The 12,970-nt window shown below is 40.1% G+C and overlaps 2 protein-coding genes across 2 annotated transcripts in view; both read right to left on the reverse strand.

Moving 5' to 3' along the window:
* Positions 1–12,970, reverse strand: part of KLHL7 (kelch like family member 7) — a 50,165-nt gene that overhangs the window by 13,015 nt on the left and 24,180 nt on the right. Inside the window, exon 7 of the mRNA XM_079786040.1 lies at positions 11,578–11,720. Within this exon, the coding sequence (XP_079642166.1) occupies positions 11,578–11,720 (143 nt within the window). The remainder of the gene's footprint in view (positions 1–11,577; positions 11,721–12,970) is intronic.
* On the reverse strand, positions 7,362–9,568 carry LOC307108237 (uncharacterized protein C14orf119 homolog). Its single transcript, XM_079786043.1, has one exon. It carries the CDS (start codon positions 8,533–8,535, stop codon positions 7,966–7,968), a length of 570 nt encoding a protein of 189 aa, XP_079642169.1. The 5' UTR covers positions 8,536–9,568; the 3' UTR covers positions 7,362–7,965.

Below are 12,970 nucleotides of genomic sequence, written 5' to 3' on the forward strand. Positions count from 1 at the left end.
TCTTTTTTTAAAATGCTGTGCACTTAGATGTTTGGTTGTGTGTTTTTTTTTTTTAGTACATTTTTATTGATTTCAGAGAGGAAGGGAGAGGGAGAAAGAGAGAGAAACATCACTGATGAGACAGAATCACTGATCAGCTGCCTCCTGCATGCCCCCCACTGGGAACTGAGCCCACAACCAGGGCATGTGCCCTTGACTGGAATCAAACCTGGGACGCTTCAGTTAGCAGGCCGATGCTCTAGCCACTGAGCCAAACCAGTTAGGGCAAGAGTTTCAATCTAGAATGAAAAATGGACTTTATTTTAGCTAAAATGTACTGTTTTACATTTGGGCTCATTAAATCTATGTTAGGGTTAAATCCACCTGTGTGTGAACATATCTGACTTTGTATGTATGAATGGGAGGAGGGGAGCTCATGATCTTTTTTTTTTTTCTTTGTGTATGTATGGGTAGACCTTCCTGGGAAGTTTATTTAATTCCTCCAATCTACCTACTACCCCTCACCTGAAATAGACTACTGAGATGGTGATTTGATGCTTGTCCTTTAGAAACTTGTTATACTGCCTAGCAGGTAATATATGTAGTTGAGGAAGCAAGCATAGAGGGCAGAAAAATAGATGGGAAGTAAGGATGGTCAGTTCAGTGGGAATGAGAGCCAGTCTTATCCTAGTGATGGGACCACTCCCAACCTGGGTACTGCAGGTAAAGGGTTACTCACAGCTCCTTGCACTCCTAGGCTCCAGGGCAAGCTAGCGGGACATGCAGCTTTCTTAGCAACAAGATGGATGAATAGTACTAGAGGCACAGTGTATGTATGTGGGCAGCGCTGTTACCCTAAATATAGAATTTAATTCAGTTAAGTTTAATTGAGGTTTATCTGGCCCATGCAAGGCTCTGTATTTAGCTGCTGAGCACACATGAAAATGGAAAGCCTGGAAAAGACACAAGTAGAAGGATTCCCACACATCACACACACAGGGTGTCCCCCTAAAATGATACACACTTTAACAGCTGACAGTTCAATTCTGAAAATGAAATACATTTTAATAAACACTGCCTTTATAATTATTCAAAGTGTGCATTCACACATACACACGCAGACACTCCCTTGTATAAAGTTCTGTCTTCCCAGACCTCGTCAGCTTTTCTTGCTTCTGCTGTGATACACCACAACGTAGACTTTTTTGAGTTCAAGACCCCTTTTCTTTTTGTAGGCTTTCCCGTTAGATTTCCTTTCTCTGAATCCGCACCACACTGACATAGCACACTGTGTGGTTTCCTGGCTGCGGTGCAATGCTACAGGATAGTGAGACGCCTTTTGAGGTGAGGGGCTGTAATGTTTTCTCTAAATGCCTCAAGGCAAAAACATCAGTCTACTATTTTTCCTGAGAGTAAGACTAACTTTATATAGTCTGTATTCTGTAAACACCCAAATCCTCAAAAAACAGAAACACTACAGATGTAGGTTTTAATAATCAAGATAACCAAAATCCAAAAGGAAAGAAATACCTTTTATTTTTAAGACTTAAGAACTATATTTTGGATCATTTTGAGAGGAAGCCATGCAAAACTAGGGAAGACAGGGTCTTAGAAAAAAGGAGAGCAAAATGAAAAAATGGTAAACCACCTGAAGATTTCTTGCAGAAACCTCAAGAAATTAATCTGAGTTTAAATAACCAAATTATAAGCACTTTCTCTTAAGCCATTATCTGACATCTTAGTTTCTAAGAGCTGTCAAAAAAAAAAATATCACAGAACTATGGCAATAATCTATATCAAAAGCAGGTTTATGTCAGATGCCAGAACATTCCTAGAAGTAGTTTCATGAAAAATACATAGACCCACTTTTGGCTTCATTTATTTTACAAGGCCTCAAAGAATATAGCTCTAAGAAACTAATAAACTTGGGGCACTGAGCTAGGCTCTGTATGAAGAAGCGGTGGGTCTCACATAAGTCAGTTAACCTCTCAGGGTGTTGGTTTCCTTATCTGTAAAACAAAGAGACTAGATTATCTCCCTCCCTTTCAGCCCTCAAATCCAATGACGTTGGGGTCCAAATGATTTAGAATGTGTCAATAACAAAGAGCTACTATTAATTTATTCATTATCGAGCACTTCCCTTTGCAGGAATTATGTTGAAATATCTTAAAACATTATCTTATTTCCTCAATAACCCTATGAGGTAATATCCTCATTTTACAGATGAGAAAACAAAATCTTAGAGATGTCAAAGGTCACAGAGTTAGAGAGTGGTGAATCCAAGATTTAAGTCTAATCATATCTCTGGCTCCAAAGCTGTGCTCTTACCTCCTACATTGCCCGCTTCTCTGAAAATCAAATAGTGTGTGGCAGCCTTAGAAAGAACACTGGGTTGGGAGTGAAGTAATCTGGGTTCTTCTTGTTCCTGTTGTGTTTCGAGCTAAATGCCTAGGAATTTGACTGAACATCGAGAGACCTCAAGAGTCTCATCTATAAAATCAGGAAGTTGGCAGGACGGCCGCTGAGGCCCTGTGCTGCCTCCACATCTTACCGCTTATAAACACAACGCTGAACCACTGAAACCACAGCTTCTCTGAAAACAGGGACTTCCCCAGGTCTCGGTGTGGTATGTGGCCCAGGGCTTAGCATGTTTGAGGGAATGTTTGTATTGGCTGACAGGCCACATTAGTAGAAAAGTATATCTCATCCAACTGAGTCACCTTCAGTATTGACCTTCTAAAGATCAAAGGTTGTAGATATGACACGTGACTCCTAGTTTAAACCAGTTCCTCACTGCAGCACTGAACTTAAATTACACTGACTCCAGTGCCGAGGGACAGGGAGACCTGTGACCAACCAACAAATGATGTCATATGTGTAAAATGAGAGGATTGGAATGATTTTCACTAATTATTGATGACTGTCTTTTGATGTTGGGAGCACTTTAGCTGTCTCCTTTAGATCTTGGTATATTTGAATTTTTGACAATAAGCATGTGTTATTTTTTTTAAACAGAAAAAGTAAATATGAGAACCAGACAAATGGTACCAAAAGCATGGTACAAGGAAAACAACACCTTCTTTCACTTATAATAGTGCTAAATGTTTTAATAGAAATATGAAATTTAAAACTAAGTTAAGGCTTTATGAATTGAAAAACACAGAGTTATTTTATGAGGCTGGATTTCAACTACAGGATGGATCAGATATAGTCTCTGCCTTCCTGCCACGTAGCACTCCAGTGAGGGCACTCCAGTTTTCCAGAAGCAAACACTTAATCGGGCCAAGTGATTTCATAGGCTGTACCCATTATGAAATGCACTCATTGTCACACAAATATCCAGCAGGAAATATATTAACCACCAAAGTCCAGAAAGGAATTTAGTAATCAGCCATTAGGAGAAAATACTCTTATAACTTAAGCCCTTTAAGAAATATAGCATTGTGGCTAGAGAAATAAAAAAAGGCTTCCACAGTTGGGGGTGGGTAGGGAATGATTGTGTGGTTATAAGCTGATAGATAAATTAAGAACAATAAAAAAAATAAATAGGTATTTCTCAGCTGTTAATGATTAGTTAAAATGAGCAAGGGGTCTGAGATGAGGCCAGAGACCAGCTCAAAGGGAATTACTAATTTAAGAATCACTGCCTTGGCTGGTTTAGCTTAGTGGATAGAGCGTCAGCCTGTGGACTGAAGGGTCCTGGGTTTGATTCCAGTCAAGGGCACATGCCTGGGTTGCAGGATCGATCCCCAGTTGGGGGGTGGGGCGTGCAGGAGGCAGCCAATCAATGATTCTCTCATCATTGATGTTTCTCTTTCTCCCTCTCCCTTCCTCTCTAAAATCAATACAAATATATTTAAAAAAAAAAATCACTGCTGCTCTAGGTCACAAAACGTTCTTCTCCCTGCTCTCAAACTAAACACCTGTCACTAAAAAAACAAAAGTCAAACCTGAACTACGCAGAAATTTAAGTATGAAATGAAACTCAATCCAAAAATCAAACCTGACATGAATATTGTGCTCAATAATAGCCCTTCTCCTTTGAGTATAAATAGATGAGATAGTAGGTAAATTCCACTGCTAGCAACCTGCCAGTTACTTCAACATAAGATTTATCTTTAGATAAACTTTGACATGTAATTTTAAAATTTTTAATTTAATTTTATTTTTCCGTCACCTTTTATCCCCTCTATGCCCTCCACCACCTCTACCCATCCTCCTCCACCCCCATAATCACCACACTGTTGTCCGATGTGTAATTTTTAATCTTGTCACAGGAAGGCATATTACACTTTAAATGATTATCTCAAATCCCCAAATGCAGTAACATACTCATTTAATAAAAAGTTCTCACCAGTGGGACAAACACCGACTCTGTCTCAGATGTGCAGAGTACAGGAGATAATGCAGATGGCCAAGAGGTGTGGAAGAGGTAGGGAAGGCGAACAGAAAAAAATGAAGATGGTGAATCTTTTTACATTTGAATATGGAAAAACTAAGGATGGCAAGGAGAACCTGAGTGAACACAGATCAAAAAAGAAAAAAAAAAGGGAGTCAAGTGAACATAATGGATATTCACATAAATCCTAAGATTTAAACTTTTTGTTAATAGACCAGAAAACTGAAGTCTATCAAGGCTAATTGACTTGCTTAAGTCATAAACCTAGATGTAAAATTCTCTTTCTTCACAGTAGTTGCTTTCCTTAAAAGAAAAGGAACCAAAAAAGGCCTCACAAAAGAAAAACGACCAATGGCCCAGTCCTTCAGTTCTTTCGCCTAGGCCAGTGGTCGGCAAACTGCGGCTCGCGAGCCACGGTTTGCCGCTCTGTTGACTAATGAGTTTGCCGACCACTGGCCTTTGCCTAATTTTCTTTTAAAGCACAAAGTTAAGTTAGCTTCCATTTAATTAAATAATACTTTATAAGCTCTGACTTTGTAATTTCATCCCCCCCCCCCAGGTCTTTTGATTTAGGACCAACCAATATTTAAACTCAGTCCTATAAGACCAACTGACAAAACTGCCTGTGAAATGTTATATAAAGTTATACTGGTTCATTCACTCTTGCGTACAGGCCTATCTCAGAGATATCATGGGTTTGGTTTCAGACCATTGCAATAAGTCAAGTACCTCAATAAAGTATTTGTAATATTTTTGCTGGTAGACAGCGTAGTCAACAATTTGTAAAAAAAATGCAACATCTGTGAAGCGCAATGAAGCAAAGCACAATAAAAACAAGGTGTGCCTACACCCATATTGGGCCAGACACTAATCTCAGTGATGAATCTACTTCAGAGTTCTGAGTAAGAAAATGTACTCAGGGTAGCCCAGCGGTGTGGCTCTGTGGTTGAGCGTCAATGTTTCTATCTCTCTATCCCTCTCCCTTCCTCTCTCTCTAAAATCAATAAAAAACAACAACCCCACAAATAAAATGGTACTTTTTAAAAAAGAAAAACAAAATGTACTCAGGGTAAACCCCCTGGACCTGATGGCTCCATGTAACATGGCTTCCTATGGTTTTCTGTCTTTATCATTTACAGGATCTGGCCCTCACCCTGTGGACTTACTCCTTGTTTTTTTTGACAGGAAATATGCAGAATCCCCTTTTCTCTAGGACCCACTCTATTTCTCTACCATATGTAAGTGGTGAGCCAAGACCCTTACAAAATTCTAAGTTCTCAGAACTCATCATTTCATTGACAAGAAGAGTCCAAATAAAAACTGGTCAATTAAATCAACTTTTATTTAGGCATCAATATCATAAGACATTCCCATGCTACTATTTGAGAACACCAATACTAAGAGAGTAGAGCACTGTATATAGATAAATAACTCTTTTAGTAATCACTAAGCACTTGAACACTTTTTTTAAAAAAAGGTACAGGTAGGGAAAGGAAAGCTCAGCAGGCTTTATAACAGGAGAACATAATTTTAAATCAATACAGCAACCCAAGATTTCCTTTTCTGTCAAAATTCTCAGAAAAAATATTAAGATTTTCTTTTTTATCATTTTTCAATCAGCAATTAATGTAAGTATTTGCACTTAATACAAATATCTGCCTCCTCTCACCAGTGACATCCAAAGAATATCTAAAGATAACAGTTTACAGAGACATTGGCTTAATTCTAGATAATCCAATTTAAGTAACAATGCTTAAATTGTCCCCTTTGAAGGAGATAAAAAATGATCATTTTTGGCTGGTAGAGAACACACAAAAATGGGTTCCCTTTAATGATAGTGAAAACCATTTTAACATTTGTGAAAATATTAAGTTCAAGAATTTTAAAATAAAAAATTCCTATATAGTACATTTTATTAAGCAGTCCACTTGAATAATGAAATATTATGTTCACTTTGGGAAATTTAAGGTAAATAATAATTTATAATGAAATCAGCCTACCCAATTGTTTTAAAGACTAATCAACTAATATTAAAAAGTTACATACAAATAATGGTAAATGGTGTAAATTTTTCAAGATGAAGTTTTATAGCAAAAAGAAGGAATGGGTTGGTACTTCTAACAGAAACATTTAATAAGTAATGTAATGAGATTCTAATGGTGTTAGCACCAGGGAATAAGAGAGAATTGATAAAAAGAGGAGGTTTTTATTGGTAGTTATTACCTCAATTATTTGAAATTTTCCACCAGAAGTCTAAACATTTGTGGTTGAATATACAAAATAACAGTAAGTATGGGCTATTTATAGGAGTAAGGTAAGACATCAAGTGAGAATTCTGAAATTACAGTCTCATCTCCAGGCTGGTGCAGAATATTTATCTCTTTTCGACTGTTCAATTAAAAAAAAAAAAAAATCAAGGAAAGTGTTAGAACTACAGACCAAAAAAACCCCAAAGTGCTGAGTCATTCCACATTTGCCTTATTCTAGAAACAATGCTCACAGTCTCCTAAATGAAATCAGGATTCTCCTTGCCCCTCTGTACATCAAAATAGCTATCTACTTTATGTTAAGATAAAATATTCCCACCAAAACATGTTTAAGTCTTTTTAACTATCAGATCCAACACTATGGTTAGGCTTTGGGAACCAGGTGGGTATATAACTATTATCAACACCTGAAAGCTGTGGTTATAGAATTACAACCAAAACTCCTATGATTTCAGTTTTTGTTTGGAAAAAGAGTATATTTATAAATGTCCTGTTCTTGACTCAAAAAGACCCTGAAAAATTTAAAAACACTGAAATTAAATAGCCACTGAAGTGTCAATAATCTTAACCTTAGCTGATATTAAATAGATGTGCAGGTGTAACAATCTTTTTTTTTATTTATGATTCCAAAGATTCTTTATTTTGATACAAAAAATAAACATTTCAACCTCTAAAGAATGTCACTTTTTTTCATATTGTTATAGAGCAAACTTACAGCTCCAAGGATATCACATATGCTTTTGGAAAAAGTCATTACTATTTGGATTCAAACACACATTAGTGTGGAGGAAGGAATAACTAATTATCTCCCTCTTCTGATTTTTCCATAATTTTTTCTAAATCATCACAGGAAAGCTAGTAGTTAGGATGTCACATAATTGTGCCTGAATCTGCTAAGGGAGGTGAAACCAGACATCTGAACCCAGCTAAATATAAAAACGGGACCTTTTATTGCCCTTCTCTCCGGCTTCTGGAGTAGGAAAGTTCTACTTTATATCCCCGTGGGCCGGCAGTAGGCTTGAATTATGTGTAGGTGCCGTTTGGTTATAGTTGCAAAAGCCATTAAATTGAGGGTTTGACATCTCCTGGAAAGAAGTAAGCTAGAGGCAGACTGCTACTCTGGATTTGCTTAGCTGGAAAACATTTACACTAGTCGTCCAGCGCATGTGCTGTAAACATTGCAATAACCAGGCCTGTACTAGTCAGCAAGCTCAGTCAGTGAATCAGGATACCATCCCCAGAACTTTACGTGGCACATCTGAAGTTCTCACTGTAGAGTTGTGGTTTCGGCTCCATCAACTATGGTTCTCTTCTCTGATTTTAATGCCTATCAGTCTTTACAGCTGTAGCAGCCACTGCTTGGTAAAACTTGGCCACGAAGTCTGGCTCACTGACCTCCAGCTGCCTGACAAACTCATTGCGCTCCTCCTCAGCCCAACCTCGAAACCACTGATCCCAAAGACGTAGCTGCCACTCAAAGATACCAGGTGTTTGGTTGGCTCCAGATACACTATGCTGCTCCAGACCTTCTAGCAATGGCTGTGATTTTCCTGGCACTGCTTTAGTGACCAGGTCTTGTAGGAAACGTTCACGCTGGGGACCTGACCAACTGGCAAACCAGCGAAGAATACACTTCATTTCCTGGGAAGTGATGTAAGACATTGGGGGAAGGGAAGAGTTAATAGAATTGCCTGGCACTGAGGGTAAGAGAGAAGGGAAGGACAGCTGCACCGAAGATGAAGATGATTCCAGTGGCATCCTGCCCTTTCCTCTCACAGGGCACCGAGAGACCCTCAGAGTACTTAGGCTCCAACTATTGCCACCGCTTCCACGTTTCCTCAGGTGTAACCATCTTTTGAGTACACTGACATTGTGCTTATTAGACTGCATTAATAACCTGATCCTCCTTCCCTGAAGAGGTCTTTTTGATGTTGGACGGCATATTTACTGTACGCATTATGATGTTAAGTATTATAATAAGAAGGATAAGCGGTTGCTGGTCTTCTCTACCAAACCAGAGGAGGAACTGCCAGGAATGGTGGCTCTGTTGCAGCCAGGCCAGATGTGGTCTTATTGGACCAGACTGAAACAATCACTAAAACTTGGCATATAGCTAACACTCTGGCTAAGGAACATTTCTGTTACTGTCTACCCAGACCATTAGATGGAATTTCTTTTCAACTGGCAAGGCAAGGAGGCCTGACCTTGAGGATCTCCTTGGAAATGAAGAGTAGTTTGTTGCCCCAAGAATCTCCTACTTATTACAGATGACACATATTCTGTATTTGGGTGTCCTACTTTTATGCTTTTACTGGGTAAACCAAAAAGCTGCCAACTGCAAGTAAAACTCAGAGCAGGAGAATGCTCTGTAAGTGAGACAGGCTATAGTAGTACAGCTCAGCTGCTCAGGTTACACTGTGATCCTGGGGCATCAGGGTGCTGCATATGGCTTGAAGCATGTCCCAATCTGATCACAGAGCATGCCACTGGGATTCTGGAGCAAGCCAACCTACTTTAAGCAGGTACCATTTGAAAAATGAGAGAGAAAGGGAGAGGGAGAGAGAAACATGGATGGGCTACCTCCTGCTGGGGATCGAGCCCACAACCTGGGCATGTACCTGACTGGGAATCAAACCTCTTGGTGCATGGGACAACACCCAACCAACTGAGCCACACCAGCCAGTGCTAAGCAGGTATCATTTTCTCAGTAACATCTAATGGCTGGCCACTAGTTCTAACAGACAGCAAATGCCTAACACTAAGGCAGTGATGGCGAACCTATGACACGCGTGTCAGCCCTGACACATGTAGCCATTTCTGATGACACGCGGCCGCATGCCGAGGATGAAACATTTGCTGCTCTTGCGGATGAAACATTTGCGACTAGAGTCTTAGAGTTAGTTTTTTCCTCAAAGTGACACACTACCCGAGTTATGCTCAGTTTTTTGGCGAAGTTTGACACACCAAGCTCAAAAGGTTGCCCATCACTGCACTAAGGGAATCCAGGTGACCATACCATTAATCCTTTTTGGAGTTTATCTGATCTACCAAATCATAAATAGCATGCTTTTAACCAATAATCTGATATGTAAACATAAGACTGGGCTTATGGAGGTCCCAAAGGCACAGAATACCTGAACAGCTAATTACAACTCTTACCCAGTAGGCTTTTCCCCTCAACCAGGATTATGTCTTCATGGAGGCAGTCCCTAAAATCAGCTGATAAATTTGAGAAATCTGAGCTTGGTTCATGTGTGACAGAACTGGCCAAAGGAGGACTGCTAGAGCATTGCAGTCCCTGCAGGGAAGGCACTGAAGGACTATACAGAAGAAACATACTCTGATTTGGCTACATTTCAAGCAGTTCCTTTGATTGTCCATTATACCTTCCAGGATGGAAAGCCTTTGGTCAGTTTCTTTTTTTCTTTAAATCAATTCTTAGGCAGTGGTGAATGATTTACCCAAATGGGTACAGATTTGGAATAAGCAAGAATGAAGATTGCTGACAAGGGGAACTGAGGAAAGATAAAGCAGATGGCTGTCCGGAAAGGACACAAATTTGTGTCCAATATAAATTCTATCCAGAGTGCCCACACTTGCAGCAAAAACCTCTTCATCATCATGTGGACAGGGCTGCATCTATATCTCTCCCCCACCCCCAATCTGATACTTGCTCAATGGCCTTAAGAGTGACCACAGTAGCAATGACAGAGGCTTGCATCAGCCAGTGGCTACAGAAGCTAATGAACTCCCCCACACTACGTGACTATCCTCTACTGGCCAGGACCCACTCTGTCAGTAATACTGGCCAATAGTAAGCCCTTGATTTGTTACCATACCTTGAGGGAGCCAGTTAGTTACTTAATCCCAGGCTAACTATACTGGGACCTTTCCATTGTTGAAGGGACAATGCCCTGCCCTTCGTGGAACTGACACTGACTCTGGATTTGGATTGGCCTTTGTGGTCTTTTGCACTCTGACCACCACCACCATGTGTTTTGATAAATGCCTTGTACATCACCACTACAGTGTTACACACAATGCCTCCAAGCACCCACTTCAGTGAGAAAGATCAGGTAAGTATCCTGATCTGGACTCTTCAAGTACCTATCATCAACCAAAAATAGGCCTACAAAATGATGAAAGAGACCCTTAACTTATATGCTTAGACTCAACACCAATTATAGACTTGCCAGGATGGGGTGCTATCTTTTAGGACTGGCATTTGCTGTGTCCCAGTAATACTGACTGTATCAGCGAAATATTGTTTTATCTCCCCCACAGCCAAAAACCCAGGTCTAAGACACAAGGGGTAGAAATGTGAGTGGGTTCCAGTAAGGTTATAATTAATGATCTATTTTTAAAATTGTGTCCCTACACCTATGACTCAGGCTCTGCTGGCCCAACTGGCACAACATGTACTGGAAAATACATTAAAATTGGTGATCCTTTCCAGATGGGTGCATTAAAGGTAATTTTATCTTTTCTCTTTGTGATTTTCTAGGTTTTCCAATTTTTCTAAAATGACTGTATATTATTTTATATTAAACATAATTACTGAACAAAAACAAAAAAAAAATACACGTACTCCAGAAGCAGATATTCATTGAAAATGGCACATAAGGAAGACAAGAAATTGTAACAAAAGCAAGGAGTCGCTAACAAAATGAGGTAAGATAAGAGAACTAGTGCTCCATTTCCTGTGATAGTGGTCACTGTGCTGCACTCCAGAGCAATTATGGAAACATTTGAAACCTGACTAAGCCTCAATTTCCCAATTTATAAAAAGAAGATGAGAACTATGTTTCTCATAAGGTATGTAAAGGCACTCCATAAACAGTAACATCTCGATGGGCACAAGTTATTACTACTGGTAGTAGGTGAGTGTCTACTTGCTCAAAACTTTGCGAAAGAAAAGGAAAAATTAGTTACCTTTGGGTTGAAATATCTACAAGATTGTGGTTGAGAGCCTCCAAATAGCGCTATGCGGTAGTCATGTTTCTTTCTTCGGGGCCTTGTGCCATCTACCAGTTCTTCTCGATCCTCTGGAGACAGGAGATGATACCTCATTCCACCTGCAGAAAAACACAGGGCAACTCTTTAAGAACTTCAGGCACTTTAATGCTCTGGGGGGAAAATCCACTCAAACATAATAGTGCTTTTATTTGTGAAACTGTTTTTCTATCAGCGCTCTATGAGGTGGAAGAGACAGGAGAAATTTGTTAGGATCTGAGTCCTAACCAATTTATTATTCTCAGCAATTACCATTATGCTGATTGCCCCACCCACTATTACATACCAGTGAATTATCTGGCTCTTCAAGCAATAGCTGCCAAAAATAATAATTATTGAAATTCAGATCTCCTAACCCAGCAGTTATCCATCTTAAACACACATTAGAAATTACCTAGAAAATCTATGAAAGCAAGCTAGGGCCATACCATAGACCAGTGGTCGGCAAACTCATTAGTCAACAGAGCCAAATATCAACAGTACAAGGATTGAAATTTCTTTTGAGAGCAGAAAACCGACTTCTGCGCATGGGCCACGAAGTTTCAATCGCACTGTACGTGCGCGCCCGCACGTGGTATTTTGTTGAAGAGCCACACTCAAGGGGCCAAAGAGCTGCATGTGGCTCGTGAGCCGCAGTTTGCCGACCACTGCCATAGACTAATTGAATAAAAATCTCTGGTGGTAGAGCCCAGGCATTGGTATTGCCCCTTAAAATATAGATCAAAGCCCTAGCAGCCTAGCTGGCCCAGCCTGCATGGTTCAATGGTTGAGGGAGAGGGCACATGGCTGCTTGATCCCCAGTAGGGGGCGTGTAGGAGGCAGCCAATCAAGGATTCTCTCTCATCATTGATGTTTCTCTCTTCCTCTCCCTTCCTTTCTGAAATCATTACAAATATGATAAACAAATAAATAAATAAACAAACAAATGCAAGCCCTTGCCCGGTGGCTCAGTTAATTGGAGTGCTATCCTGTGCACCAAAAAGATTTTGTGTTCCATCCCTGGTTGGCGCACTACAGGAGGCAACTAAACAATGTTGTTTGTGCCGACCCCTGAAGGAAGCATGAACTGTGGCCCCTTCATTGAAAGGCTTTTCCTCTCCAAGGACAGGGCTGGGGACAAGCATTCCAGCCCCTTTCCCTGAGGAACTTCTTGCTCCCTTAGGCTTATTCCTTTGGGAGTTATTCCTGTGAGGGTCCGGTTTTACTTTAACGAAAAGAGAGACTAAGAAAAGAAATCTGACAGTCCTACCTGTAAGTCGAAGAAACCATAAGCCAAGAAAAATTCCAAGCAGTCCTGGATTACTGTACCCAG

The sequence above is a fragment of the Cnephaeus nilssonii genome (genome assembly GCF_951640355.1).
Source record: "Cnephaeus nilssonii genome assembly, chromosome: 12".
Classification (NCBI taxonomy): Eukaryota; Metazoa; Chordata; class Mammalia; order Chiroptera; family Vespertilionidae; genus Cnephaeus; species Cnephaeus nilssonii.

Excerpts from the sequence above, each read along its gene's own strand:
- LOC307108237 (XM_079786043.1), bottom strand. The coding sequence starts at position 8,535 with ATGCAGTCTAATAAGCACAATGTCAGTGTACTCAAAAGATGGTTACAC.